This window comes from Rhinolophus hipposideros (genome assembly GCF_964194185.1).
Source record: "Rhinolophus hipposideros genome assembly, chromosome: 11".
Taxonomy (NCBI): domain Eukaryota; kingdom Metazoa; phylum Chordata; class Mammalia; order Chiroptera; family Rhinolophidae; genus Rhinolophus; species Rhinolophus hipposideros.
This window is the reverse complement of record NC_138057.1, coordinates 1,023,297-1,047,110: the sequence shown is the minus strand read 5'-3', so window position 1 is coordinate 1,047,110 and position 23,814 is coordinate 1,023,297. Positions and strand designations below refer to the sequence as shown.

The window sequence follows — 23,814 nt, the reverse complement described above, 5'->3', positions numbered from 1 at the left end:
GGGATCAAAAACATCAGCATGTTTTTTTAAGTCACTTTTTTTCTTTTTTTTTTTGTCTGGGTATAACATAATGTATAAAGTTATATACCCAGAACTATACCTGACTCAGGCAAATCTTCTAAAAAAAAAAGGGCATTTTATTATCTAAAAAATAAACAGATGGATGGAGAAAGAGGCCAGCACGCTTACAAAGGTGCCTCGTGCCCCCTGGAGAAAACTGGAGTCAGCAAAAGTGTGAAGGAGGAAGACATCATCCCACCATCCAGAGGAAACCATGGTTAACATTTGAGTATTTCTTTTCTATAAGTGTGTTTACATCATTGCACTTATGGAATTTTGTAACCTTTTCCCTGTAACACTGTAGCTATGTGTCAGCTGAGAGGCCTCCACTGAAGAATTGCTTGCACTGGTCTCCCAATATTCTATCATGGGGGTGCTGTAGTCTACCCTCCCGTCGGCATACATTTAAATTGCCTACAATTTTTCATTACTTCATAGAACACTATGGTAAATTATAGGTAAAGCTTTATCGTATTAAAGAATGCCTTCTAGATCACTGCAATGTACACCTGAAGCTGAACAATAATGAATGCCAACTATAATTTTATATGTACGTATACATATGTATGTATATACTTACAAGAAGCGGAGTACAGCATTGGGAGTGGAGACAGTGGAAATGTGATGGCTCAGTGCGATGTCAGAGAGATAATGGATGGGGGGAGGGGGGTCCACAGTGTGAGGGATATAAATGATAAATGTCTAAGTATTACTTTGTTTTGTGCACCTGAAACTAATAAAAAATATATTTTTTAAAAAAAGAAAAAAAAGAAATGGTGTTTGGAAAATTGGACAAATACTTGTAAAAACGTGGAACTAGACCACTTTCTTATATCATATACAAAAATAAACTCAAAATAGATTAATGACTTAAATGTAAGATCTGAAACCATAAAACTCCTAGAAGAAAACATAGGAAGTAAATGCTTTGACATCCATCATAGCAATATTGTTTTTGGATATGCCCCTCTTGGGCAAAGGCAACAAAAGCAAAAATAAACAAATGAGACTACGTCAAACTAAAAAGCTTTTGTACAGCAAAAGAAACCGTAAACAAGATGAAAAATGCAACCTACTGAATGGGAAAAGATAATTGCAAATTATGTATCTGATAAGGGGTTAATATCCAAAATATATTAAGAAATTATACAACACAACGTCAAAAAAACAAACAATCCAATTAAAAAATGGGCAGAGGACTTGAACAGACCTTTCTCCAAAGAGGACATACAGATGGCCAACAGCCAGCATCACTAATCATCAGAAAAATACCAATCAAAACTGCAATGAGATATCAACTCACACCTGTTAGAATGACTATTATCAAAAAGACAAACAAATATTGGAGAGGATGTGGGTAAAAAGATAACCCTTGTGTACTGTTGGTGGGATTGTAAATTAGTGTAGACACTATGGAAAACAGTATGGAAATTCCTCAAATTATTAAAAATAGAACTACCATACAACCCAGCAATTCTACTTGTGGGTATTTCTGAAGAAAATGAAAGCAATAATTCAAAAAGATATAGGTGCCATATATTTCTTTTGCCTTCCAGTAGGTGTTGGTGGAATGTTTTATTTTCTCTCCTGCAGCATGCAGCCTTTCATTCTCTCTCATGCTTTATATTTTCTCTGCACTCTTCTGGCTTCTCACACAATCAGGGGTTCCCTGGATGGTGGGCTTCTCTGTAACTTTACTAACAATTGTCACCCCAATAAACTTGAATTAAAAAAAAAAAAGAATGCCTTCTAAGATAAATTCCCAGAAGCAAAATTATTTGTGTCAGAGGAAATAGGTAATTTAGGCTTCTGATACACATTGTCAAATTTTTGTGAAGAAGAGTTGCTGTATTTGCAAGTGTTTGTCTTGTAGCAACTGTGGAAGTTTGGATACTCTCAGGTTTTAAACAACAAAAAAATGGTTTTTGTTTATTCCATAGGAAGTGAATAATTGTGCATCATGGTTTCAATATGTATGTCTTTAGTTTTGTGGTTATTTAAAAAAAAAAATAGATAGTAGCCATTTATAGTTCTTTTGATTTCTGTGATTTCTGTGGCAGAGACAATGCTCAGTTTACTCGGTTTATTCAGGTTTTTACTCAGTTTACTCAGTTTATTATCTTGGCTCCATATGTCTGGGTATGATCATAGGTATGACCAATTCTCACCACCTGAATGTGAGAGGAAGTGACCTGATACTAGATTGAAATACACTGGGTCTCTGGGTGCCACTTGGGTGGCAAGCAGGGAGCCCCCTACCCACATCAGAAGTGCATAAGTGAGAAATCAACTCAGTAAGCTGTGTTAGCCACCAAAATGCTGGGGTTTATTTGAGCCAGGAGAGAAGGGCAGAAGCCACAATGTGCTGTATGAACTGGCCTCAGAAGTGGCATGCCATCACCTCTGCTGCATTTCACCACACAGACCAGCCTGATGTACTGTGAGGGAGACTTACAAGGGTGTGAGTGTGAAAGTGAGTGTCGCTGGGGGCCAATCCACTTGTAGAAATTTATTCTTTAAACACCACCGATGTATGCAAAGATTGACCAGGAGATGATGGACATTGCAGTATTGCTTTTAGAAGAAAAAGAAAGGGAGGGAGGAAGGGAGGGAGACATATACGTCCATCACGTTGAGTAAGTCGTGATATGACCATAAAATAAAATAGTGTGCACTCATATATTGCAGAAGATTTTTTACGACATGGAAAGGGGAGTTCCTCACACATAATTAAGAGACAAAATAGTATAAGTAGAATGATTCTGTTGTGTAAAGAACATGTCTCTATAGAAAAGCATAGAAAAGGTATGAAATGCTATATATCTGGGGTCGTCTGAACCATAGATAAGTGCTTGTTGACACCACCCCTTCCCACTGTGGGTGGAGGAGACTCCCCCCCACGTCAAACAGGCTGGGCCCAATGGCTTGCTTTGCTCAAGGGAACATGAAAGCAGCTTCAGTGGCAGGTTCTGAGCTCAGACCTTCAGACATCGTGCATGCTCTGGTCACATTTGGGAGCTCCAGACCCCAGTGTGAGAGGAAAGTGTCTGAGGAGCAGGGGACCCAGGAGCATGGGACACTTGTGGAGCAGACTCGGCCCAGTCCCTGCAACCCGCTGGCCCAAGAACAAGACGTGCACCCTCACCCCAGACACCTTCAAGGCGTCCTGGTGGCTGGGACTGCGGGCTCCTCAGACCAGGAGAGGCTGTTGTTCCTGCATGACGGAATCATTTTCTTCTTCTTCTCTTATTTTCATTTTCTAGATTTTCTACAATGAACATATTTTATTATAATAAACATCATAAATGTATACCTAAATGTTTTATATTATTGTATTTTTATTTTATCTTATTTATACATTATTTATTATATTATATAATTATTTACATTTATTAGATATAATTTATTGTTTATATATTATTTTATTATTTATTATATTATTGTATTATACAAATTGTTATTGTTCATATATTTTGTTATTTATATAAACGTTTTTATTATTTCATACGAAGAGTGTGTGTGTGTGTGTGTGTGTGTGTGTGTGTGAGTGAAACAAGCTTTTGGGAAATTTAAAAAGAAACTCTTGCCCTAAGGCTACTTGCCTCTCTTCCCAGCCTCCTACAGATTTAGGGGAACTAGCAGTAATCACGGTGCTGCCTTTTGATTCCTGTCTTTGCTCTGAAGTTACATTGTAATCTTCCTCTGTGTCTTCTGTGAATAACATTTACAGCACTAACCGAATACCCTGCCATGTGATCTAACATAGTATGTTCCTGTGTTTCCCCTGTTGGAAATTTAAGTTATTTCCAAATTGTCATGCTTAGTTATCACAGGACAATGAATATATTCATGCATGGGCATTTCTTTTCTCCCTTTGAGTTGTTTCCCAAAGATAAAATCACAGACTTGGAACTATATGGAAGGGAATGAATATTTCACTCCTTCTTGATACGTATTTAAATGTTTGCCTTTCAGAAGAAATCCACCGCTACACCTCTCCACCACCTCTCCACAGGTGCGTGCCTATGGCAGACACCACAAATCACCCACCCCATATTTCTTAGGAAATGAGCTCTGATTTTATCCTAGTGGGCAATTTGGCCAGTTCACCCAGTAGCCAGGGGTAGTTAATGAGATGTAAGCAGAGTTTATTGAGTGAGCCATCTGGAAAGCTCCTTAAAAGTGGACAGAAAACTAGAAAGGAGCCCCTTTTTGCCTCCTATACCTGCTTCTTGCTGTGATGGTTGGATCTCCAGCAGCCATGTTGGGCCATGAGGCCATTTTGAGAATAGAAGTTCCATACTACGCAAAGCAGAGAAGAAATATCCTTAATAATATTGTGGAGGTGTCATCTTAGTCTTAGATTTCCTATCCCCAGCCTTCTTTCAGGTGAGAGAAAAATAAATCCCGTATTAGTTAAGCCTTTGAATTTTAGAACTCTATTACTAGTAGCAACTGAGCTACTTCTTAACCTCTCCAAAAAATTACCATCATTGGTTTTAGCACATTAAAAAATTTAAATTATTACTAGGTGTCAAGTAGGACATAATCGTTGCTTAATTTTGCATTTTTGGAGGGACATTATAGACAGAAGGTGTAGCACAGACAAAGCTATACAAGCTGGAAAGGACAGGCATTTTCAGGGACACAGAAGTCACTTCCTGGAGTGGAGGCCATCTGCTCTCATATTACTGACAGGGTATCAGGTGAGACATAATTCGTATCATTCACATCATGGGAAACGGTTGAGATACAACATCCCAACAGAGACTGTATTTCCATATTTTGATATTTCCATCCCCCCTCTCCCCTGCAATTCCTCCCTCTCCCTCTCTCTCTTCCCACCCCCAGTCTCGCTCCTCCTCTCCTCCGTCCCTCCGTCCCTCCGCTGTCCCCCCCATCTCTATCTTCCCCTCCTCCCTTTATCCCTCTCTCTCTAACAGTTTCAGCAGGAGAGGGATCAGTGAGTCCCCTGCCAGGACAGAGTGACTAACTCACCATGAATATGGACAGGTTGCACAGCTTGGAGAAGGAGCCGGAAAACTGACACCCTCCCGAGAAGGAGAGCCTAGCCCTGCTGGCGCTCTGTGAAAAACTATTTCTGTGCTCCCTGTGTTCAGATGGAGACACACCGTCCAGCTGACAAATGCCCCCTTTGTGCTGGATGGGTTTCCGTCAGCTTGTGAGATGCCTTTAATGAGAGCCGGCTGCACGCTGCCCTGGGCTCAGCCCAGCACCAACCCTGCAAGCCGGACGCCACTGAAGCCAGGGACAGGAGACTGGCATTTTGAGGAGCTGTCCCAGAGACTGCAGCCTCTGTGCAGTGCACACAACGTGCACACGCTGCACAGGCAGTCAACCCCGTGAGAGGCCAGTGTGTCCCCAGGGCCTGGCTCCTGGACTTGCCTTGAATAGATGGCTGGGGGCCAAGTGGGTTGGCCCCTGAGCAGTGGTGGCCCCTGGACGAGCCCCAGGGTTCAGCCAGGCCCTACTCCTGCCCGGCCACAAGGACACACCGCATCCTACCAGTTCCTGACTGACAGCATGAGGGTCCTTTCCGTGGCACCCCTTCCCTTAGACTGGAGGTCGCAACTGTGGAATTGAAATGGAATATCTCAGCTCCCAAACTTTTATGGTCAGCCTTGGCTGAAAGCAAGGAAAGAAACCAGAGGCTGGCCCACCATGTGGGAGTCAAGGGAACTTGGAAGAAGAGCTTGTTGAAACCAATGTTTTTAGACTGAGAAACACAAACCAGGCATTGCAGCCTGTGGCCAGACGAAGTGTTCCTGCCCCACTCCCTCACCTGGCCTCTTGCAATTGTTCCCAGCAATCAAGGTCCTCCAGGCCCCTGCTTTTCCACAGCACACTTTACAGGGGTGAGGGCAGCGCTTGCCCATCCGCTAGACTGGGTTTGCTCCTCAGCTGTGAGATGTGACAGGGGACAGGACATGGCCTGGTGGTCAGGAACCCCACCAGCACGAAAGTGGCCATGATGGCTTCAGGTCTCTTCCCTTCAGGGACTTGAGCAAGTAAAGTAACTAAAAATGGTGCCTTCGCAGTACAGCCCTTTCTAAAGTGCCACACTGATAAGTCTCGACTTTCCCACAGCAGAGACCCGTGCTCGCACTAAGGGGCAACTCATGAGGGCAGCTGTGTGAAGGAACACCCCCAGCGCGTGCTCAGAAGTGGGGCCCCTCAGTCAAATCCATGACTTGACCCAAATCCCCACCTCAGGGCTCAGAGCGGGACCTGGGCAGAAAGGAAAGAGGGTGCTGGCAAGCTGTCCCTCAGCGGTTCTGATACTGGTGTAGCCAGAAGCGACACAGGACGCCCCTCTGGATGGCGCTGCATAGTGTCCTGAAGGTGTGAGGGCCTGCCGCCATCCTCTCCCCCGCACAGCATCCACACCTGGGCCTGAAGCCTCGGCCCACCACAAGTCCCTGGGGTGTTTGCCTGGGGTCTGAGGTGGGCCACACGTTTCCAGGGAAGGGAGGAAAGTCCTCAGGTGCCCAAGAGCTCCTGAGGGTCTCATCGTGACCTCAAGGTGACTCCCAGCACCAGTCTGGGGAGGGCAAGTGGGTTCAGGAGACCTGGGTTCAAATCGGAGCCTCATTTTCCCCAAATGTAGTATGGGCACAGCACCCCACAGTGCACACGAAAGCCCCAGCCTGGGCATCTGGGTGGCAGTGTCTCCACTTGGAATCATGGTCGTAACTCACGGCCTGTGAACAGGCCCTGACAACAGGGGTGGAAAGCATCCTGGGAGCTGTGAGTGCTAAAGCAGATAGCCCCTGAGCCTCAGTGAACCTCAGTGGGAGGTGGGGTCCAAGGAGGGGTCAGGGAGAGACCTGGGGGTACAGAGAAGATGCCCTCAGGGGCATCTGGGGGCTTCCTGGAGGAGAATGAGGAGGTTCTGGTCCTGAGCAGGGGAGGCAGGCAGGGGGCTCTGAGGGCTGCGTGTGCACAGGCCCCACCAGTGCCTTAGCAACTGTTTGCTGAGCACCTGACCAGGTGCAAAGCTTTGAGACCCAGTTTACTAAGGAGCCATGGCCTTCCCACGGGGCCTCCTCACCACCCAGGGTTGGGCCCTCAACCCAGCCAGCCAGCTCCCTGGACAGGCCACAGCCAGCAGCCGACCTTCAGAGAGGAAGGGGCTACCCAGACTAGACCTGACCTGCCCGTGATGGCTCTTGGCCAAACCACAGGCCACTTGCCCACCATGGCTCCAGACGTCTATGCTCACTCCCATTCTCACCTGTAACCCCGTGGCTCCATGGCCTTAGTCAGGGTCAAGAACAGAGCCGGCAGCCCTGTCATTAGTGGTTTGTGGAGTAGAGGCTGGGCCCAGCTGGCTGAGCGAGGGACACCTGGAGGCTGGATAAAGCAGGCATAGCCAGGGCATGACCCGGGCAGCCAGAGGGCGTGGGCCGAGAATCAGCAGTGCCGGGGCTTTAAGTCTAGAGGGGGGGAGGGCGGAGGGGGCAGTCAACATGCACACAAACAAGTGCTTCCAGACACTGACCCAGGGCAGGGGTTAGTGGGGCCGGCCCTGCAGACAGTGGTCTGTGATCAGCTGACAGGAAGCAGCCTGCCACATAGAAGCCTGGGGGCAGGCTCTCCAAATGGGGGATGCAAAGGCCCCGGGGAAGGGAAGAGTCCAGGGAACAAACAGAAGGGCAAAAGGAGCAGAGGATGTAGCCTCCAGAAGCAAGGATTTTCCAGAGAAGACTTTAGAGGGATTTAAACTGGCCAGTGACATAATCTGATTTACCTTTTCCAAATAGGATTGAGGGGGATGAGGAAGTATTTCAATCTGTTGTATTTTCTGTGTTTAAAGAAAATCTATTTATTAATGAGAAATATAACACATATAAAAAATAGGATTGAGATCAGCTGTATCAGGGAAAAAATTACAGCATCCTCAAAATAGATTTTTTTTTTCTTACTCACACAAAGAAGTTTTGATGTGGGCAACCCACGGAGGGCCTGGGCTCAGTGCTCCAGGCCCTGGGGCAACAGGCTTCTCTGCCTTGGGCTCTGCTGTGGGAGACTCCCATGCCCAAGTTCTCCTCCTGGTCCAATATAGCTGCTGGAGCTCTGGCCATTACATCCATATTCCAGCCAGCAGAAAGGAGGAAATAATGAAGACTGGCACAGCCCCTTCCACCGTGAGGATGTAGCCACACAGGCACACCCAGCTGCAGGAAAGGCCGGCAAACGCAGCTCCTATTTTGGGAGGCCATTTGCTACGCGAATATTAGGAGTCTGTGACTGAGGAAGAAGGGGAGAACCCATAATGAGGGTGACCACTGTCCCTGCCACCTTTGCCCTGGCTGGTGGGGACAAGGGCTTACCTGGGCATAGATGCCCACAGATGACATGTGGGATCAGCTCCACCTGCCCCAGGGAGACATGGATACACAAGCCAGCAGGACAGACAGATGGATCAGGGCTCCTCACTGTCTCTCTCCGCAGTACCAGGGGGTCCCTCCTATCGGCTGGCTGTCTCCCCCACTCTGCTGATTGTGTGTGACATGCCAGAATGCAATGGGCATAATTCCACGACTCCCTCATGGGGGGCACCCACTTTGATTCCAGGGTTCAGAGCCTTCGGGGCCAGCTGTGCCTTGCCGTGTGGCCTTGGACATGTCAAGTGAGGTAGTGCACACACCTGCATGGGTGCCCACCTCACACTACCTAGCCCATCTCCATGCTCGACCTGGGCGTGCCTGCATGATGTTGGCAGTGCCTGCCCTCCTGTCTTTAAAGTGGGGGCGATGGCACAGTTCATCCTTGCGTCCCTAGACTTTCCTTGGTCCTTCTGGAAATGGGACGGAAACCCTCCCCCACCTCCTGCTCTGTGCACCCACCTGGTGGGAGCTGTGGTCGCTGAAAGTACCTGACAGAAGTGCAGAGCCCTGGGCCCACCCCACTGCCATGTAACGGCCTCCCAGGGTGGGCGCCCAGCGGGAGTGCCCGTTGTCCCATGTTGGTACCCTCCCTGGCTGGCAGCGTGTTCAGGCCTGCCTGAGCCCAGCAGAGGCAGAGTTGCAGCTGCAGAGCTGGCCTCCTGGGCTAGGACTATGCATTACCACTCGGCCTGGGGCCCCCGGGGCAGGCCTCACCACCTTCCAGCCTTGGTCTCCTGCTCGCTCCATGCCCTCCTCTCAGAGATGGAGAGGGACAGGCACCCAGTTACTTTCAAAGGCTCCTTTTCACAAATGTGGTCTGTCTGAACACACATCCGCCCAGGCCTGAGGTGCCACATCGGTATTCTCCCTGTGGTAATGCTTATGCCCAGCTCCTGGGGCCACGGAGAGGGTTGGAGGTCCAGTGGGGACCTTGTGCCTCCTGACCAGGAGTGATGCTACAATTCTGGGTCCTGGTGGGATCAAGCCGCCTACTCAAAGTGGCAGCATGAGGAGGGGGCTGGGTCCATCACTCTCACATAGGCTGGGCCACTTTATCTTCATGGCACCCCCATTTTATAGACAAGAAGCACATCCCCAGTCACAAGGCTCAGAAGGGGCAGGTGAACGCAACACAATGCTGTGTGTGCACACTGTGTGTGTGTGTCTGCATGTGTGTGCTGGTTGCACACGTGTCCCCTCCACCATGTCCCGGTGTTTCTGCTGGAGCACAGCTGGCTGGCCCCATCCCTCCCCAGGCTACCTCCCCCCTGGGACACTCCCCAGTTGTCACTTCCCCACGAGCCCTCGCTCAGTTCAGGGTCTGGGAACTGGAAAGCAGCCTTGGACATTCATGCAGGTTTCTCCAGGAGAATTTGGAATGAGGCGGACATGGCACACTGGCCCTTTCCGTTCGTCCTGCGAACAGTCTGGGAAACAGACACTTAGGCAAATGAGGGTGACACAGCAGACAGGAAGTCCCTCGAGGACACATGTCAGGGTTGGCAGGCCTGGAGGATAAGACCCTGCCCAGAGCTGACACCAGGAAGGTGGAGTGCCTGACAGCCCTCCAGTCAGCACAGAGTAGGGTGACATACCCAGATCTAAATGCCCAGTTGTTCCACCACGACCTTTCCTAGCTTCCTCTTTCTGGATGGAATAATGAACCTCAACTCAACGCTGTTCTGAGGCCCACAGGACAGATGTCTTCAGGATGGGAGACCAGGCGCCCGGAGCTTTCCCAATGAGACCGTCAGTGCCGGAGAGGAAGGGACACAGAGGTCCACAGTCCCTCTCCTCCCCCAGCCCCCTTCCCCACTCCCCCCACCTGGGGCCTCCACTCTCCACCCTCAGGGCTCTCTCTCCTGGTCACCCTCTTTCTGGCCCCTCCAGGAGGCAGTCTGTCCCTGGGGTGGGAATTAGTCCCATATGGCTGGGAGAGTAGAGAGTGCGTTTGCATGAATGGTGCCAACATCTGTCAGGTGTGGGTTCTGTGAGAATTAACAGTAACCAGTGTTACAAGGGGCTGCTATGCCTAGACCCCCAGGAACCGCTGTTCCCCTGCTCACGGCAGCTGCTGAGGCAGGAACAAGGAAGTGACCAACTCTATGAGCCTCACTTTCCTTAGCTGTGAAGAGTGCCAACAGCATGGGACAGGCGTGCGTGGGCAGAATCAACACCCCATGGGAAAGTGCTGAGGGCGTTGGTGGCTCTGCCCACTCCCCACACAACTAAGGTCTAGCAGTCTGAGCTGTGGGCTGGGGGACTTCAAGGCTGTAGTCAGGCCAAGCTTCCCACACTCTCTGAACCCCAGGTCCCCCAGATGGGCATAGCGCTGAGGAATCAGATCCAAAAGCCCCCATAAGCAGATGGGAAAATCAGCCATACAGAGGCAGGCGCCCAGCTGGGGTTTGGCCCCACGACGGGTGACATGACTGTGCTTGTGGGTAAGGGGGAAGCACGATCGGGGTTTAGTGGAAGATCCCTTTCCTGGTAATTCCCCAGGGTGACTTGCATTTTCCAGGCCTTCAGTTTCACTTATAAAACACCCTGTCTCCTTCTCCGTAGCAGGGGTGAGTGAAGCACAGGGCAAGGGGAGACGAGGAGGTCCCAGCCTAGAGTGTGGAGGGCAATCACCAGCAAGGCCAACACTGGGTTTCAGCGTCCACAGGTGCCCACCTGCTGGCTGGGCAGACTGCAGCGGGAAGCGTCCATCACTTAAACATCTGCACAACCTCCTCAGGAGTTCTGAGCTATGCCTCTTGGGCCTCTCCCCAGCTGTGCCTCAGTTTCTACCCCTGTCAGGTGAGGGGGGAATGCCTGCTTCCCAGAGCTGTAAGAGAAGCAATGCACCTGGGCCCATGCAGGAGTGCCCACGCCACCTCCCATAAGCCCCGCTCTGGCTGCCTTGTTGCAGCCCCAGTGCCTAGAACAGGGCCTGGCATGCAGCAGGTGCTCCATGAATAGAGGGTGAAGGAATGTGCCTCCAGCAGCAGCTGGGCTGGTGCTCAGGGGCCCTAACTTGCTGCTTCTTGACCTTGGCACTGCTGCTTACCCTCTCTGATCATCAGTTTATGGGGAGAGGAAAAGATCATGCCGGCCTGGCCTTGTGCTAAGAGCAGCACATTCCCCTCTCACTTATGGGGAAGCTGATGCACAGAGAGGTCAAGCCACCTGCCTGAGCCCACACAGCTACTAGCAGTGGTTCAGGGTCATAGAGTCTGGCAGCCTGGCCTGACCAGGCTCTGAGAGGGACTATGGCGCCTCCCCTGGGCAGCTGGGAGGATCAAAGCCCCCACCCCCACTCCCGTGGCTCTTCTTACCGCACACTGGGGGAAGGGGGGCTTCAATGGAGACATCAGCAGACACCGTGGGAGAAGGCATAAGTCGAAGGTCCAACTGGGGAGGAATCAAAAGCAGCTGTGCCCTGGGCCGGGTCAGGACAGGAGAACACGGTGGCTGCCAGCCTTAGAGTACCAGCCCTGATAAGGGCCCGGCCCCTTCCACCCCACACGCTGGGGACAAGCACAAGTCCTGGGAAACAGGGCCAACTGAGCCAGCGGCTGCAGGAGCCCCGACCCACTGACAAGAGCACAGGGTGCCACCTGGGCAACGGGGCCCTGCCTCCCGCCTGGCACCGCAGCGCCCGACCCGCAGTAATTCTCCCCCTGCCCCCCCCACGGCCCCTCCCCCATCCCTAGAGCGCGGGAGGCCTTCCCGCCCGCATTTCCCAGGCGGGAAAGCCGAGCCTCAGAGTCTGGAGGCCCAGTGTTAGGGGGCACAAACAGACTCGTTGACGCAGTGACTGTGTGCGGGGTGCCCCCCCCGCCCCGAAACCCAACAACACACACATCCGCGGCAGGAGTGCCCACCGGCCTTCCTTCATGGCGCGCCCGGCAGTTTGCGAAGTGGCCAAGTTCTTGGCTTCATTTTATGAATTCAAAGTGTCCACGACGGGCGCGCAATGGGGAACGCGCCTCGCCCACGACCACGCGAGGCCGGGGCCTGGGTAGCCAGGACGCCGCGCGGGGTCCTGGCCCGGAGAGGGAGGGGTCCTGGCCCGGAGAGGGAGGGGTCCTGGCCCGGAGAGGGAGGGGTCCTGGCCCGGAGAGGGAGGGGTCCTGGCCCGGAGAGGGAGGGGTCCTGGCCCGGAGAGGGAGGGGTCCTGGCCCGGAGAGGGAGGGGTCCTGGCCCGGAGAGGGAGGGGTCCTGGCCCGGAGAGGGAGGGGTCCTGGCCCGGAGAGGGAGGGGTCCTGGCCCGGAGAGGGAGGGGTCCTGGCCCGGAGAGGGAGGGGTCCTGGCCCGGAGAGGGAGGGGTCCTGGCCCGGAGAGGGAGGGGTCCTGGCCCGGAGAGGGAGGGGTCCTGGCCCGGAGAGGGAGGGGTCCTGGCCCGGAGAGGGAGGGGTCCTGGCCCGGAGAGGGAGGGGTCCTGGCCCGGAGAGGGAGGGGTCCTCGCCCGGAGAGGGAGGGGTCCTGGCCCGGAGAGGGAGGGGTCCTGGCCCGGAGAGGGAGGGGTCCTGGCCCGGAGAGGGAGGGGTCCTGGCCCGGAGAGGGAGGGGTCCTCGGTGTCCCGCGAGCCGGCCCTCCGGGGCCCGGCCCGCCCGGCTGGGGGCGGAGCCCGGGGCGCTGCGCGCGGCGGGGCGGGGGCCGGGGCGGGCGCAGCTTGGGACCCACGGCGGAGACGCGGGAGGCCTTCAGGCCCGGAGTGCGGCGGCCCCGGCGGCCGCATCATGGACTCGGGGCCCGAGAACTACGAGCTCAACGGCGACGTGAGTCCGGGCTCCCCCGGCTCCGCGGACTCCTCAGTAAGCTCCCGTCCCCCGCGCCGCTGTGCGACCTGCGCCGGCGCCCGCCCGCTCGGACTCCGCGCTGCGGCTCGGCTGGTCGCCGCCCGGCGCCTCCCCCGCGCCGTCGGGGGCCCGAGCGGTGGTCCCTGGGCTCCCGCCGTCCCGCCAGGTGGACAGGGGCGCAGGGGGGCCGGAGGCGGCCCACGCCTGCAGGAGACCCGCCTGCCCCCTCCCGCGCGGCGCTCTAACTTACTGCGGCCGCTTCTCCTCCGCCCGCGGCGCGCGGCGTGGGCGGGGAGGCTCCCAGCCTCCGGGCCCCAGGCCAGCAGCGGGCAGACAGCGACGTCACCCACGGTGCCCGCGGCGACCGCACTATCTGCTGCGAGCCCTGAGGGGGACTCCGCTCTCCACCCCCAGGCCCTCTGGCAGCCTGTGCAGTCTGCTCTGCCGACCTGGGAGAGCAGGGCGGGGGGCACGGGCAGGCCCTGGCAATGGTCCCATCCCCGCATTAAGGCTGTGCTCTCCTGCCCTTTGGTCGGCAAGGCCCAAGCGGTGGTCCGTGCCACTTCGGGCCCAGCACTTCCCCAGCGCTTGTTTGTGAAGCAGTCCTGGGCACAGCACTCCGGGATTGGTTGACTTTGGACATTCTTTCTGTTTCTGACCCTCGGGATGGGGGCAGGGCCGGCTGCCTCTCAGCGGTGTGAACCTGACTGGGGCAGACAGCTGACAATGCCCAGGTTTGGAGGTGCCCTGGTGGCAGCCTATGTTGGGGTACAACCAAGTCGGGCAAGTGAGGCCCCAGATGGCCTGGATGGCTCTACAGGGTAACCCTCCCCATCCTTCTCCGTGGCCAGTGTTTCTGAGGACCCAGCTACCTTGCTGGCCCTTCAGTAAATTCTGACAGCCCTGGGGTGGCACAGGATGTTTGTCCGCGGGTTAGAGATGAGGAAACTGAAGACTGAGAGGAGCCCACACTTGGCCCTGCCCTGGCATGTGAGCACTTTGGAGCAGTGGGCTGTGTGTGCTTGAGGAGGCTGCTTCACCTCACTGGGCCTTTTGTCCATGGTATGAAAAGAACAGATGACCCCTGCCTGCCTTCGGTGAAGTGGGGAGAGCATGGCAGGTAACAAACGAGAGATGGGTTAGAAGTCGGTTTAAAAGCAGGGTATCCTGGTCACCTCCCAGCCTTGGCTGGGCCCTTTATTCCACGCCTGCCTTGCTTGCCTCATCTCTGGATCACTGCACTGTCTCTGGGACCAGAGTGAGGGAAGGAATGGTGGTGGCACTACGCCCCATAAGCAGAACAGACAGAGAAGCCCCCCTCCCCCCGGCCAAAGTGTTGAGGGAGGTGACGGCAGGAATGTGGCATTGGTGCTGGGCCCTGGAAGATGTGTGGGGTATGGGTGTGTTCCCCCATGGTGTGGGGGGCATCCCAGGCAGAGGGAACAGGGAGGGGCCCGTAGGCTGGCCACAGAGCACATTGGGGCTAGTTAGAGAGGAGGTTCAGTGATGCGAGGTCAGCCCTGCTGGGAGGGCCTGTGAGAGTAAAAGCCTGGCTGTCCTCAGTCACAGGCAGGGAGATCTTGGGAGGGGTGGCCAGCCTCAAGGCCATTCTGCTCACCCTACCTTGGCCCAGGTCTACCCAACACGGTGCCTCAGATTCCACCCTTCCCTTCCCTCCCTCAGGACTTGCTTCATTGTGTTCTTGGGCACATCCCTCTATGCCTCAGTTTCCCATATGTGAAATGGGTGGTAGCAGTGCATCTCTCAGAGGTCAACCTGAGGACTAAATGAGCTATGTGTGGAGTGCCGCAGCCAGCCAGGCACACCATGTCTCTGCCTGCCATATGAGACCGTGGGTGACACCCAAGCAGGCACCTTCCCCAGGTGGCACTTGTGGACTTCTCCCTGCGCCTCTCCTGGTACTTCTGCAGCCGGCCCTGCCAGAATCTGAGCCTCAGGCACCTGTGTGAGGGCAGGAAGAAAGTCTTGCCTAAAGGAGGGATAAACCCCGGGTTCTGAAGACACATTCCCACTAGATTGGGAACCCTAGATGGCAGGGTGGGTGGGCTAGGTGACTGCTGTGTCCCTAGCGTGCCCCTGCCTCTGGGAGGACAAACTGGGAGGCCTGGCCTCACCGTGTGACCTTGGGCAAGTGCAGACCTGCTGCAGCCTCAGTTTCCTCTTCTGTGATGGTGCGGAATGGTTCACCTCCCGGGGTGGCCGGGCCCAGGAAGGAGTTCGTGTGTAACCCGTGAGCAGACACGCACCGCTGGGCCAGGGCAGCGGGGAGCTCCACAGATGTACCCCTCTGTGTGCCCAAGCACCCACGGCCCTCAGGTAGGCCCGTCAGCCCATGGCCCTGCAGGAGTGATCTGATGTTTTTGTTAAGTCAACTTGCTTTTGGTTGCCAGCAGGAGGAATGGTAAACATGCATTTCGTTGTGAAAGTGGCCCACGGCTATGTCATGCCCAGAGTGGCTTGGTTTGGGGTCAGCTCTACTGGACTCTACAGCAGATGTGGGTCCTGGCAAGCTGACGACAGAGCAGGGAGGTGGTAGGACAGGATGGGGCAAGGCTCCTGGGGCCATATCTGGGCCATGCACAACCTCAGCTACTGGGGAAACTTTTCTCTTTCGTTTCTGCTTTACTGACAGATCCCGAGGCTGACAGGGTCCTGGCCAAGTTCTAAAAGGTGACTCTGATGTGGACACAGGGTCACTGACAACCAGTGCTGACCCTGCAGGAAGTGGGTGTGCCCAGCCCATGGCCCTGCGGCCACAGGAAACTCTTCTCCCCCCTCTTCCCCCCACCCTCCAACCAAACTTCCTGCATGGAGCTGGAGACAGCTGGGCTGGCTGGGTGGCAACAGTTCGGGGACGGTGTGGGCTGATGTGGCCCAGGCAGGTGCCTTCACACAGCCTGTGTGGTGGGCACAATGGCAGCTCACGCACTGGTGGGTCAGACAAGGGACACCCGGGCCCTGCCAGAGCCAACTTGGTTCTCAGACCCCACCCCAGAGGGGGGTATGCCAGAGCCCACACTTCCTCTGGTGCTGACTGAGCCCAAGGTCGGGTTCCTGCACAGGAGGGACTGCGGCGGGCCAGCCCCTGGAGATGGACACCCAGGACCCGCCAGTGCGCTAGGCTTGCACGGACAGCCCTATTTCCCAGGCTTGTCCATTGTCTTCCTAGTTGCAGAGTGGTTTGATGGAGTTCATTAATTAGCTTGCACAGTTTGTTTGGGAGGCAGTCTTTCAAAGCCCTGAGGGCTAGGCGGTGAGGACCATCCACCCTGCCCCAGCTGGCTGTGCTCTGACCGGCCGCCAGGCCTCTGAGCCCCCGACTGCCTGGCACAGGGCAGGCACCCCTAATGTCTGTAGTGCAGCGGGGTATAGGGATGCGAGAGGGCAGCCCCACTCAGCTCCTAGTAGGCTGGTCAATGAACCACATAGATTTGTTGGGGTCCTTGGTCTTTTGCTCTGAAGATGTGATCATGGGGTGTGGAAGAACAGGCAGGGCGTTCCCATGTGGGCTCCTTGTTCCATACTGTACTCAGGATTTGGGGTCGGTGGCAGAGTGGGGGTCAGGCAGGATTGCAGGGAGTCAGTGAACAATCCCCTCAGGTCCTACAGGGGGTCAGTGGGCCTCAGCCCTGGCCTGTCCTGGTCTCCCAGGGGAGCAGGGGTTAGGAGGCTGGGGGTGGGCCAGAGCGCCCCTCAGGCTGTGACCAGAACGGGCGCCCAGGTGTCTCAAACCTGGGTTCAAGTCCAGTTCTAACTCCCTTCCCCCTGAGCCGAGCACGCCCAGCAGTATGACCTGGGTTCAGTGGCCTGGGTCCCTGGGAGCTGCTTGTGAAGAGCTGCCACAAAACCTTCTGTCCACAGAAGGTGGGTGGCCCTGCAGAGAGTCAGCTATCTCCCCACAAGGCTCCTCCTGGCTTAGGGAAGGTCACCCAGCCCCTGGGGCCACAGTTGAGAGTTTGGGAAGTCCTGTTGGCCCTGGGCACATATTAACCAGGGTTCCCTGCACTGCCCAGATCATGGCAGAGGTCTCGGGGGGAGAGTCCCACCCAGGGTGGCTCCTGGCAGCTGAGTGGCCAGGTGGTGGGTCCAGACCCACGGGGCTCCAGGCCTGCAGGAGGTGGCTTCCAAGACAGTGGCCTCCTTGAGGCTCACCTGTACAGTGGTCACCTCCAGGGCCCAGAGTTCCCCCCAGAGTTAAGAGACCCCCTTACCCCCCCAAGGAGGCCTGGGGCGATGAGGACAGGCATGGGGGAACTGTATCAGCCCTGGGCCCCTTCCTAAGTTGGACGAGAAGTCACACCATATCCTGGGCAGCCCTAAACTTTGGGGCAAACAGGCTCGGTTTGAATGCTGATCTGCCCCTCCCTTACGGTGGCTCTGGCAGCCCCCAAGCCTCAGTCTCCAGCTCTGTAGAATGGGAGAATCACACTTTCTCTCCTGGTTAGTGGGAGAACTCAGTGGATGGCAGAGCTTCCTAGAGTGCAGCCTGGGGATTACAGAGGGGGAGACCAAGGCCGGCAGATGGGGAGTACATTGTCAAGGCCACACGGCCAGGCTATGGTGAGTCAGGGCTTGACACCCCTCCACCCCCAGCCCACTATAACTGTACAGGTTGAACAGGAAGCAGATAGCCACATGGGCAGGAAGCGCCCTGCACCAGGAGAGGTGCATGGCCAGGGCTCTGAGGCAGTGTCCAGACCCCCAGAAGGTCCACAGTGCTTGCTCTTTGGCCGTGTTATACCCACGGTAGACTGAGGCCCAGAGAGGGCTGGCTGTGCTGAGGTCATGCAGCTAGGCCTGGGCAGGAAGCCTCTGAGTGCTCTGCCCTCATGGGCCCCAGCCCCCTCCATGGGGCCTGATGAGACCATAGTGTCAGCCGCCAAGGCTTCTGAGCTCCGGGGCCTGGGTTCAAATCCCAGTGCAGTCCTCACTTGCTATTGGCTTTAAACAAGGGGCTTCAGTTTACCCACAGTAAGCAGGTATGAGGTCAGAGGGCCTCCCTGGAAGAGGGCACCCAGGACAGAGGACAGCGGGGGCACAGGCTCCCTGTGGTTGGAGTGCTGCCACTGACAGCGTCGTTCTGTTTGAATGTGTCTGTGGCTGAATGGCATAAAATGTTGAAATGGTTCAGGAGAGCTCAGAATAAAAAGGAATTCTTCCTTCTGCTCAGAGGCCACCACATTTAGCCTGGGCGTGTACCCGTGTGTGTGTGTGTGTGTGTGTGTGTGTATGCATGTGTACTTGTGTATGTGTTGTGCATATGTGTGTAGTGTATGTGCACATCTAGTTACATGTGTATATAGGCCCATGTGTATGTTTATGTATGTATATATGTGTGTTCACATGTGTATATATGTGTTGCTTATGCATGGTGTATGTGTGTTTGTTTATGGTATGTGCATGTATGTGTGTATGTAGGGGTGTGTAGATGTGTGTGTATACACTCGTGTATGCAGATGCGGCCCAGAAGCGGGGAGCCCCTGTAAGGTCTGCACCTGGCTTTTTCTCTGGGGTTGGAGACTGGGATGAGCATTGGGGTAGCTTCAAGTAACAGCACTTTGAACTTTTGGTTTATGAAACATAGGAGCACACCACCAGCTCAGGCCAGCACCTCCCACCTCACATCCCCGGTGGTGCACACATGTGACAGGGTGTGGAGCTAGAGGACATCCTTATGCTGTGGGGGACACAGGCCCTCAGGCAATGGGCAGTCTGCTCCAAACCCTGGGGAGGAGCAGCCATTCCCTGGCGTGCAGGGGCCTGGAGACAGCCCACCCAATTGTGGTGCAACTGCAGACCTGGCATCGGGAGGCAAAGAGAAAGCCCACATGGAGAGTTATAGGGGAGACCCGGGGCTTGACTGTGCGTGGAGCACCCCAGAGAGCAGGGCTGGGGCCTGGGTCTGTGGAGGAGGCCTTCCCGTATGCACTTGGGTTTAGCATTTTAAACCAGGAGGATTTGCTGCTTCACAGCCACTCACTGAGGAAAGGTGGGGCAGGTAGCAGAGTTACCTGTGTTCGGCATGCCCAGCCACCCTTTCTCCTGGGCTTGTTATTCTGGACTAAATTTAAACCTAAAGACACACCGTAAAAACAAGGCCCGCCCTTCTGTGTCCATCTGTATTTTCCCAGTAAAACTTTCAGCTGTAGAAAGTGGAGGCGGACTGAACACCATGTCACTTTTCCTGGTGCTCTGTGGCCCTTCTGGCACCCGGCTCCCAGCCCTGCATCTTTCATGAGTCTAGAAACAGGATATCCTGGGCCCCAGGAGGCCTGCCTGCTGACCAGTCCCCTGGGAGGCCTCAGGCCCAGCCTGGCGGCTCAGGCCACAGTGGACAATGGGCCAGGGCCCAGGGGCTCAGACTTGTCCTTGGGGGCTGGGGAGGGGCCTGGCCAGGGGCCGTTAGAGGTCACCTTGACGTAGGCTGTGGAGGGAACCCAGGAGTGGCAGGGAACCTGCCCTGAGGCTAGGGTGTTCTCAGGCAGAGATGAGGGAGGAGGGGTCCGAACTCTACTCCTGTTTTATCAACAGGAACAGGAAGGCAGAGTCAGTGCCGGAGCTCCACGGTGCCTGGCACTGTAAGGATGGCCCCAGTCAAGTCTTCTCATCACAAATCCTGGTGAATAAAGGGGGCAGGAGGAGATGTTTGGAGGGGATGGTTATGTGACGGCCTGGAGGGGGTGATATCACACATGGATGCTTGTCTCCAAACTCTTCAAGTTGTTTACATTACATATGTACAGTGTCTTGTGTCAATCATACTTCAATAAAGTGGTTTAAAATTGTTTTAATAAAAATTAAGGAAGAAGCTAAGCGCGACTTCAGCATAGCACGCTGAGGCACCCTTGAGCACCTGTGTGCCCTCTGCATCTGGGAAGTGGCCTGGGCAAGGTCGCTGGTCCAGGGAAGTCTTGTTTCACAGCTGGGTAAGTGTGCAGGGCTCCGGGGCCCAGCTCCTGTCCTGCACACACGTCACTTCCGCCCTGGCACCAGCCACCCCCCCCCCCCCCAGATTGCGGGGCAGGGGAGGCACGGCCCTTAAGGAAAGGGCCTCGGGGCAGGCTGCCAGACGCCGCGCCATGGTAGGCAGGCGCTGTGAGCAGTTTCCAGTCTGAAACCAGAGTGTATGCTGCGGTTGTATTTCCAGGACTCCATCCCTAGGGAGGGTGCAGCACAGCTGCACAGCCTTCTCTGGGCCTCTTGTTCTGTTAATATGCCCTTCCCTCTTGAGCCCTCACCTGGGCCCACACCTGCAAGCCAGTCCCGGAGGAGACCTGGGTGGGGTCTGGGGTGGGCCAGGCCTGCGCCCCTGCCTGCTCCCTGCTCCCTGGGAGACTCATGACTGCCCCCTCCCCGCAGCCGCGCCGCTGGGGCAGGAGCCGGCCCATCAACGTGAACCATTATGCCAACAAGAAGAGCGCAGCGGAGAGCATGCTGGACATCGCGCTGCTGATGGCCAATGCCTCCCAGCTGAAGGCTGTCATCGAACAGGGCCCCGGCTTTGGCTTCTTCGTCCCCCTGGTGGTCCTCATCTCCATTTCCCTTGTGCTGCAGATTGGTGTGGGCGTGCTGCTCATCTTCCTGGGTAGGTGCCTGGGCAGGGCCAGGTGGTGAGACGGCCGTGGGCAGCTGGTTCTCCTTACATACTCCCAGGGATGGGATGCTCACCACCTGACACCCTCTGAGCGTGGAGGTTGCTGGCCCTCACCTGGCCATGAAGTCCAGGATGTGGCCCCCAGAGAGACCCCCATGGCTGTCCTTCCAGCCACCCAAGCTGAAGATGCAGGAAAATGTTATAAACATACTAGAGCTGACATTTATTGGGTGCCTGCTATGTGCCCTCTAGTCCTAATGGTGGTCTACAGGACTAGATGGGGGTCCTGTCCCCCCAGCAACCCTGCGCCCGAGGTGAGGGTCAGGGCCAGGCACAGCAGGGCTCCAGGGCTGCCCCTTCTCCTGGGCATAAAAACAGGGTGCTGGGTATGTGTGAGTACCTCAGGCTGGGCCTTGGGGTGGTGCCCCACTCCCTTATTCTACGACCATAGGCACCAGGCCCCTTCTGGGCTTCCAGGCAGCCAGCTTCCCAGGCCAGACCCATGTCAGTCGTGTGTTAAAGTCGGCATGTTTCTCTGGGAGACAAGTGGGTCCTACAGCACCGCCAGCCGCAGTGCTAGGCCCGGTGCAGGCAGCCTGGGACGCAGCCGTGCTCTCTTGCCCACAGTCAGGTATGACCTCAACAACCCGGCCAAGCATGCCAAGCTGGACTTCCTCAACAACTTGGCCACGGGCCTGGTCTTCATCATCGTTGTGGTCAACATCTTTATCACGGCCTTCGGCGTCCAGAAACCCGTGGTGGACATGGCATCCCGGCAGTAGGGCTCAGGTGAGTTGGGAGGGCCGGCCTGTGTGTCCCCGGCTGCTAACCCAGGAGCAGACCTGGGGGCTTGGGGCCTCTCACCAGAAGCCCCATGACTGGGCCCCCTACGGAGGGCACCCCTGGACACATACACCCTCACCACACTCAGCCCCTGCCCTTGCTCAGAAGCCGAGCACTGGCCACGGTTGTCCCACTAAGGAGCCGGAGCCAAGGGAGGCCAGTGACATTGTAACGTGCTGAACACAGCAGCACGACCCAGCACAGAGTCTGGGTGCGCGGACACAGGCACCTGCGAGGGTCACGAGGGCAGATGCAGAAGGTCAGCATGGTTCAACATTCTGCTGAGCTTGATGACCAAGGCCTGGGGCACGAGTGTCCTGTGTCTGGGACCCAAGCCAGGGCTGCACACCACACGTCCATGCGACCTGGAGCCCAGCACCCACTCCTTAGACCAGCCCAAGAGGAAAGGGGCACCACGAACAGGATGCCCACGGCACAGTGGGAACCCCCCAGAACCCTCCGAATGCCAGCTTGCTCCCTCATTCCTGGCATGAGTACCAGACCATTTATTAATCACCTACCGTATGCCCCAAACACAACCCTGACCCTCTCCACGCATCAGCCCCGTGGCATGAGTCAGCCCCTGCTCTCCGGGTTTGCCATCAGAACGTTCCAGGACTGGGCCTTTAAATCCTGGCAGTGACCCAGGAGGGGAAACAGGCCCGCCCCGGTCAGAATTGAGCCCTTCCAGATCTGGAGCGGCCTCAGTGATCATGGACTGGTCGCTGGACACACCACTGAGGCAGGGTCACTAGGACAGGACCAGGGCCCCCTGGCCTGGGTGGCCCTCATGCCTCTCCTCTCCTTTGCAGATGCCCAGATTGTGCATAACCGTAGCCACAAGGACTTCAGAAGCTGCCTCATCCTTGGTGCCCACCTCCCTGCGTGGCATTCCCTGAAACTGCCAGACCCTAGGACTGGACTGGAGGCCACTTGGGCCGGCCTGGGGACTACTCCATCCTTGGCTGCTCCTCCTAGAGCAGGGACAGCAAGGCCCAGAAGGCAGAACTGGAGATCCCTAAGAAGGGTCGTGGTCAACACAGACATGTGGAAGGCCCGAGGATGGGCAGCAAGGGGCCAGGGCCAGCCTCAGTCTCAGGATGTTTCCAGAGGGACGAGGAGAAGCCCCCCTCAGCAAACATATGCCCTGGGGGACCCATGGCCTCTGTACTTCCTGACCCAGGAGACTGGATGTCCAGCTCCTCCGCTGGCCTTCCACAGTGGCTGTGGTCCCCGCAGGCGTCCTGCACTAGCAGTGACTGGGCAGGGGCCTGGGGCCTGAGGCCCCACTTTCCTAAGCCCTAATGATCAATAAAACTGATGTTCCTTCTGTGTAGCTGCCAGTGCTGTCCTCCACCCCTACCCCCAGGCCTGGGCTCTGCCCTGTACCCCAGACCCCAGTCTAGGCTGTCCTCCCCACACCCAGGCCTGGGCCCTGCGCTGTACCCCTAGAACCCAGCCTGTGTTGTTCACCCCCACTCCCGGGCCTGTGCCCTGCCCTATACCCCCAGAACTCAGCCTATACTGGCCTCCCCTCCTACTCAGGGCAGTCATGGGGTCATGGTTCGAACCACAGGTGCCTTCTCCAGAACCGCGAGCTTGAGCAGCTCCCTTGGGTCCTGACATGTTGGGTCAGGTTTTTCGGCAGATAGTAGGGTCTTGGGTTTCTAATGCCCTAGTGTCTTTTTTTACTTTAGAGCACGGAAGGATGGTTCAAAGAGCTCCTGGTAGCCTGGGCCCAGAAGACGGCGTGTCAGGGAGTCTCATCACAGCTCATCATTTGTTTTATTAGAAGCCTGCCCGTGGCTCCCTGCCCATCCCATCTGGCTAGGGCTCCAGTGAGTGACACATGCTGCACTGACTGCCAAACAGTTAAGTGTGAACCTCCCAGAAATGGGTTCACTGACCTGACCACACATGATAACCAGGTCAGAAAACCAGCCTTGACACAGTACTGCTGCCCACGCGGCAGACCCATCATGCATTGTCAGGCTTTCCACTGGCTCATTTATAGCAGAACAGAACAAAACCCCAAGGTCTCGCCCCCTGCTCTGGTTCAGGGGCTCCCAGGTGTTTCCTCAGATCTGGTTCAGGTGGA

At 55.5% G+C, this 23,814-nt stretch overlaps 1 protein-coding gene and 1 long non-coding RNA gene across 4 annotated transcripts; one reads left to right on the top strand and one right to left on the bottom strand.

The window, feature by feature from the left end:
- Positions 1–4,285: 4,285 nt before the first annotated feature.
- On the bottom strand, positions 4,286–13,526 carry LOC308504826. The gene is made up of 3 exons (XR_013994420.1): positions 13,509–13,526; positions 11,792–11,867; positions 4,286–4,362 (listed from the first exon to the last, which is right to left on the bottom strand). It is a non-coding gene; the product is annotated as an uncharacterized lncRNA (long non-coding RNA).
- NINJ1 (ninjurin 1) lies at positions 13,118–23,052 on the top strand. Of its 3 annotated transcripts, XM_081066201.1 has the most exons (5): positions 19,888–19,898; positions 20,082–20,205; positions 20,639–20,864; positions 21,505–21,662; positions 22,529–23,052. In XM_081066201.1, exons 3-5 carry the CDS (start codon positions 20,711–20,713, stop codon positions 22,613–22,615), a joined length of 399 nt encoding a protein of 132 aa, XP_080922327.1. In that variant the 5' UTR covers positions 19,888–19,898; positions 20,082–20,205; positions 20,639–20,710; the 3' UTR covers positions 22,616–23,052. The 3 variants fall into 3 exon arrangements, with proteins under 3 accessions (XP_080922326.1, XP_080922325.1, XP_080922327.1); XM_081066200.1 differs by lacking the exons at positions 19,888–19,898; positions 20,082–20,205 and adding an exon at positions 13,118–13,273 and having other exon boundaries at positions 21,501–21,662; XM_081066199.1 differs by lacking the exons at positions 19,888–19,898; positions 20,082–20,205 and adding an exon at positions 13,130–13,273.
- The last annotated feature ends 762 nt before the right edge of the window (positions 23,053–23,814 follow it).

Bases quoted from the DNA above. Each gene is read 5' to 3' on its own strand.
- NINJ1 (XM_081066199.1), top strand. From the start codon at position 13,199: ATGGACTCGGGGCCCGAGAACTACGAGCTCAACGGCGACGTGAGTCCG. The intron at 13,274-20,638 runs GTAAGCTCCCGT...CCCTCCCCGCAG, and splicing joins CCGGCTCCGCGGACTCCTCA to CCGCGCCGCTGGGGCAGGAG. The intron at 20,865-21,504 runs GTAGGTGCCTGG...GCCCACAGTCAG, and splicing joins CGTGCTGCTCATCTTCCTGG to GTATGACCTCAACAACCCGG.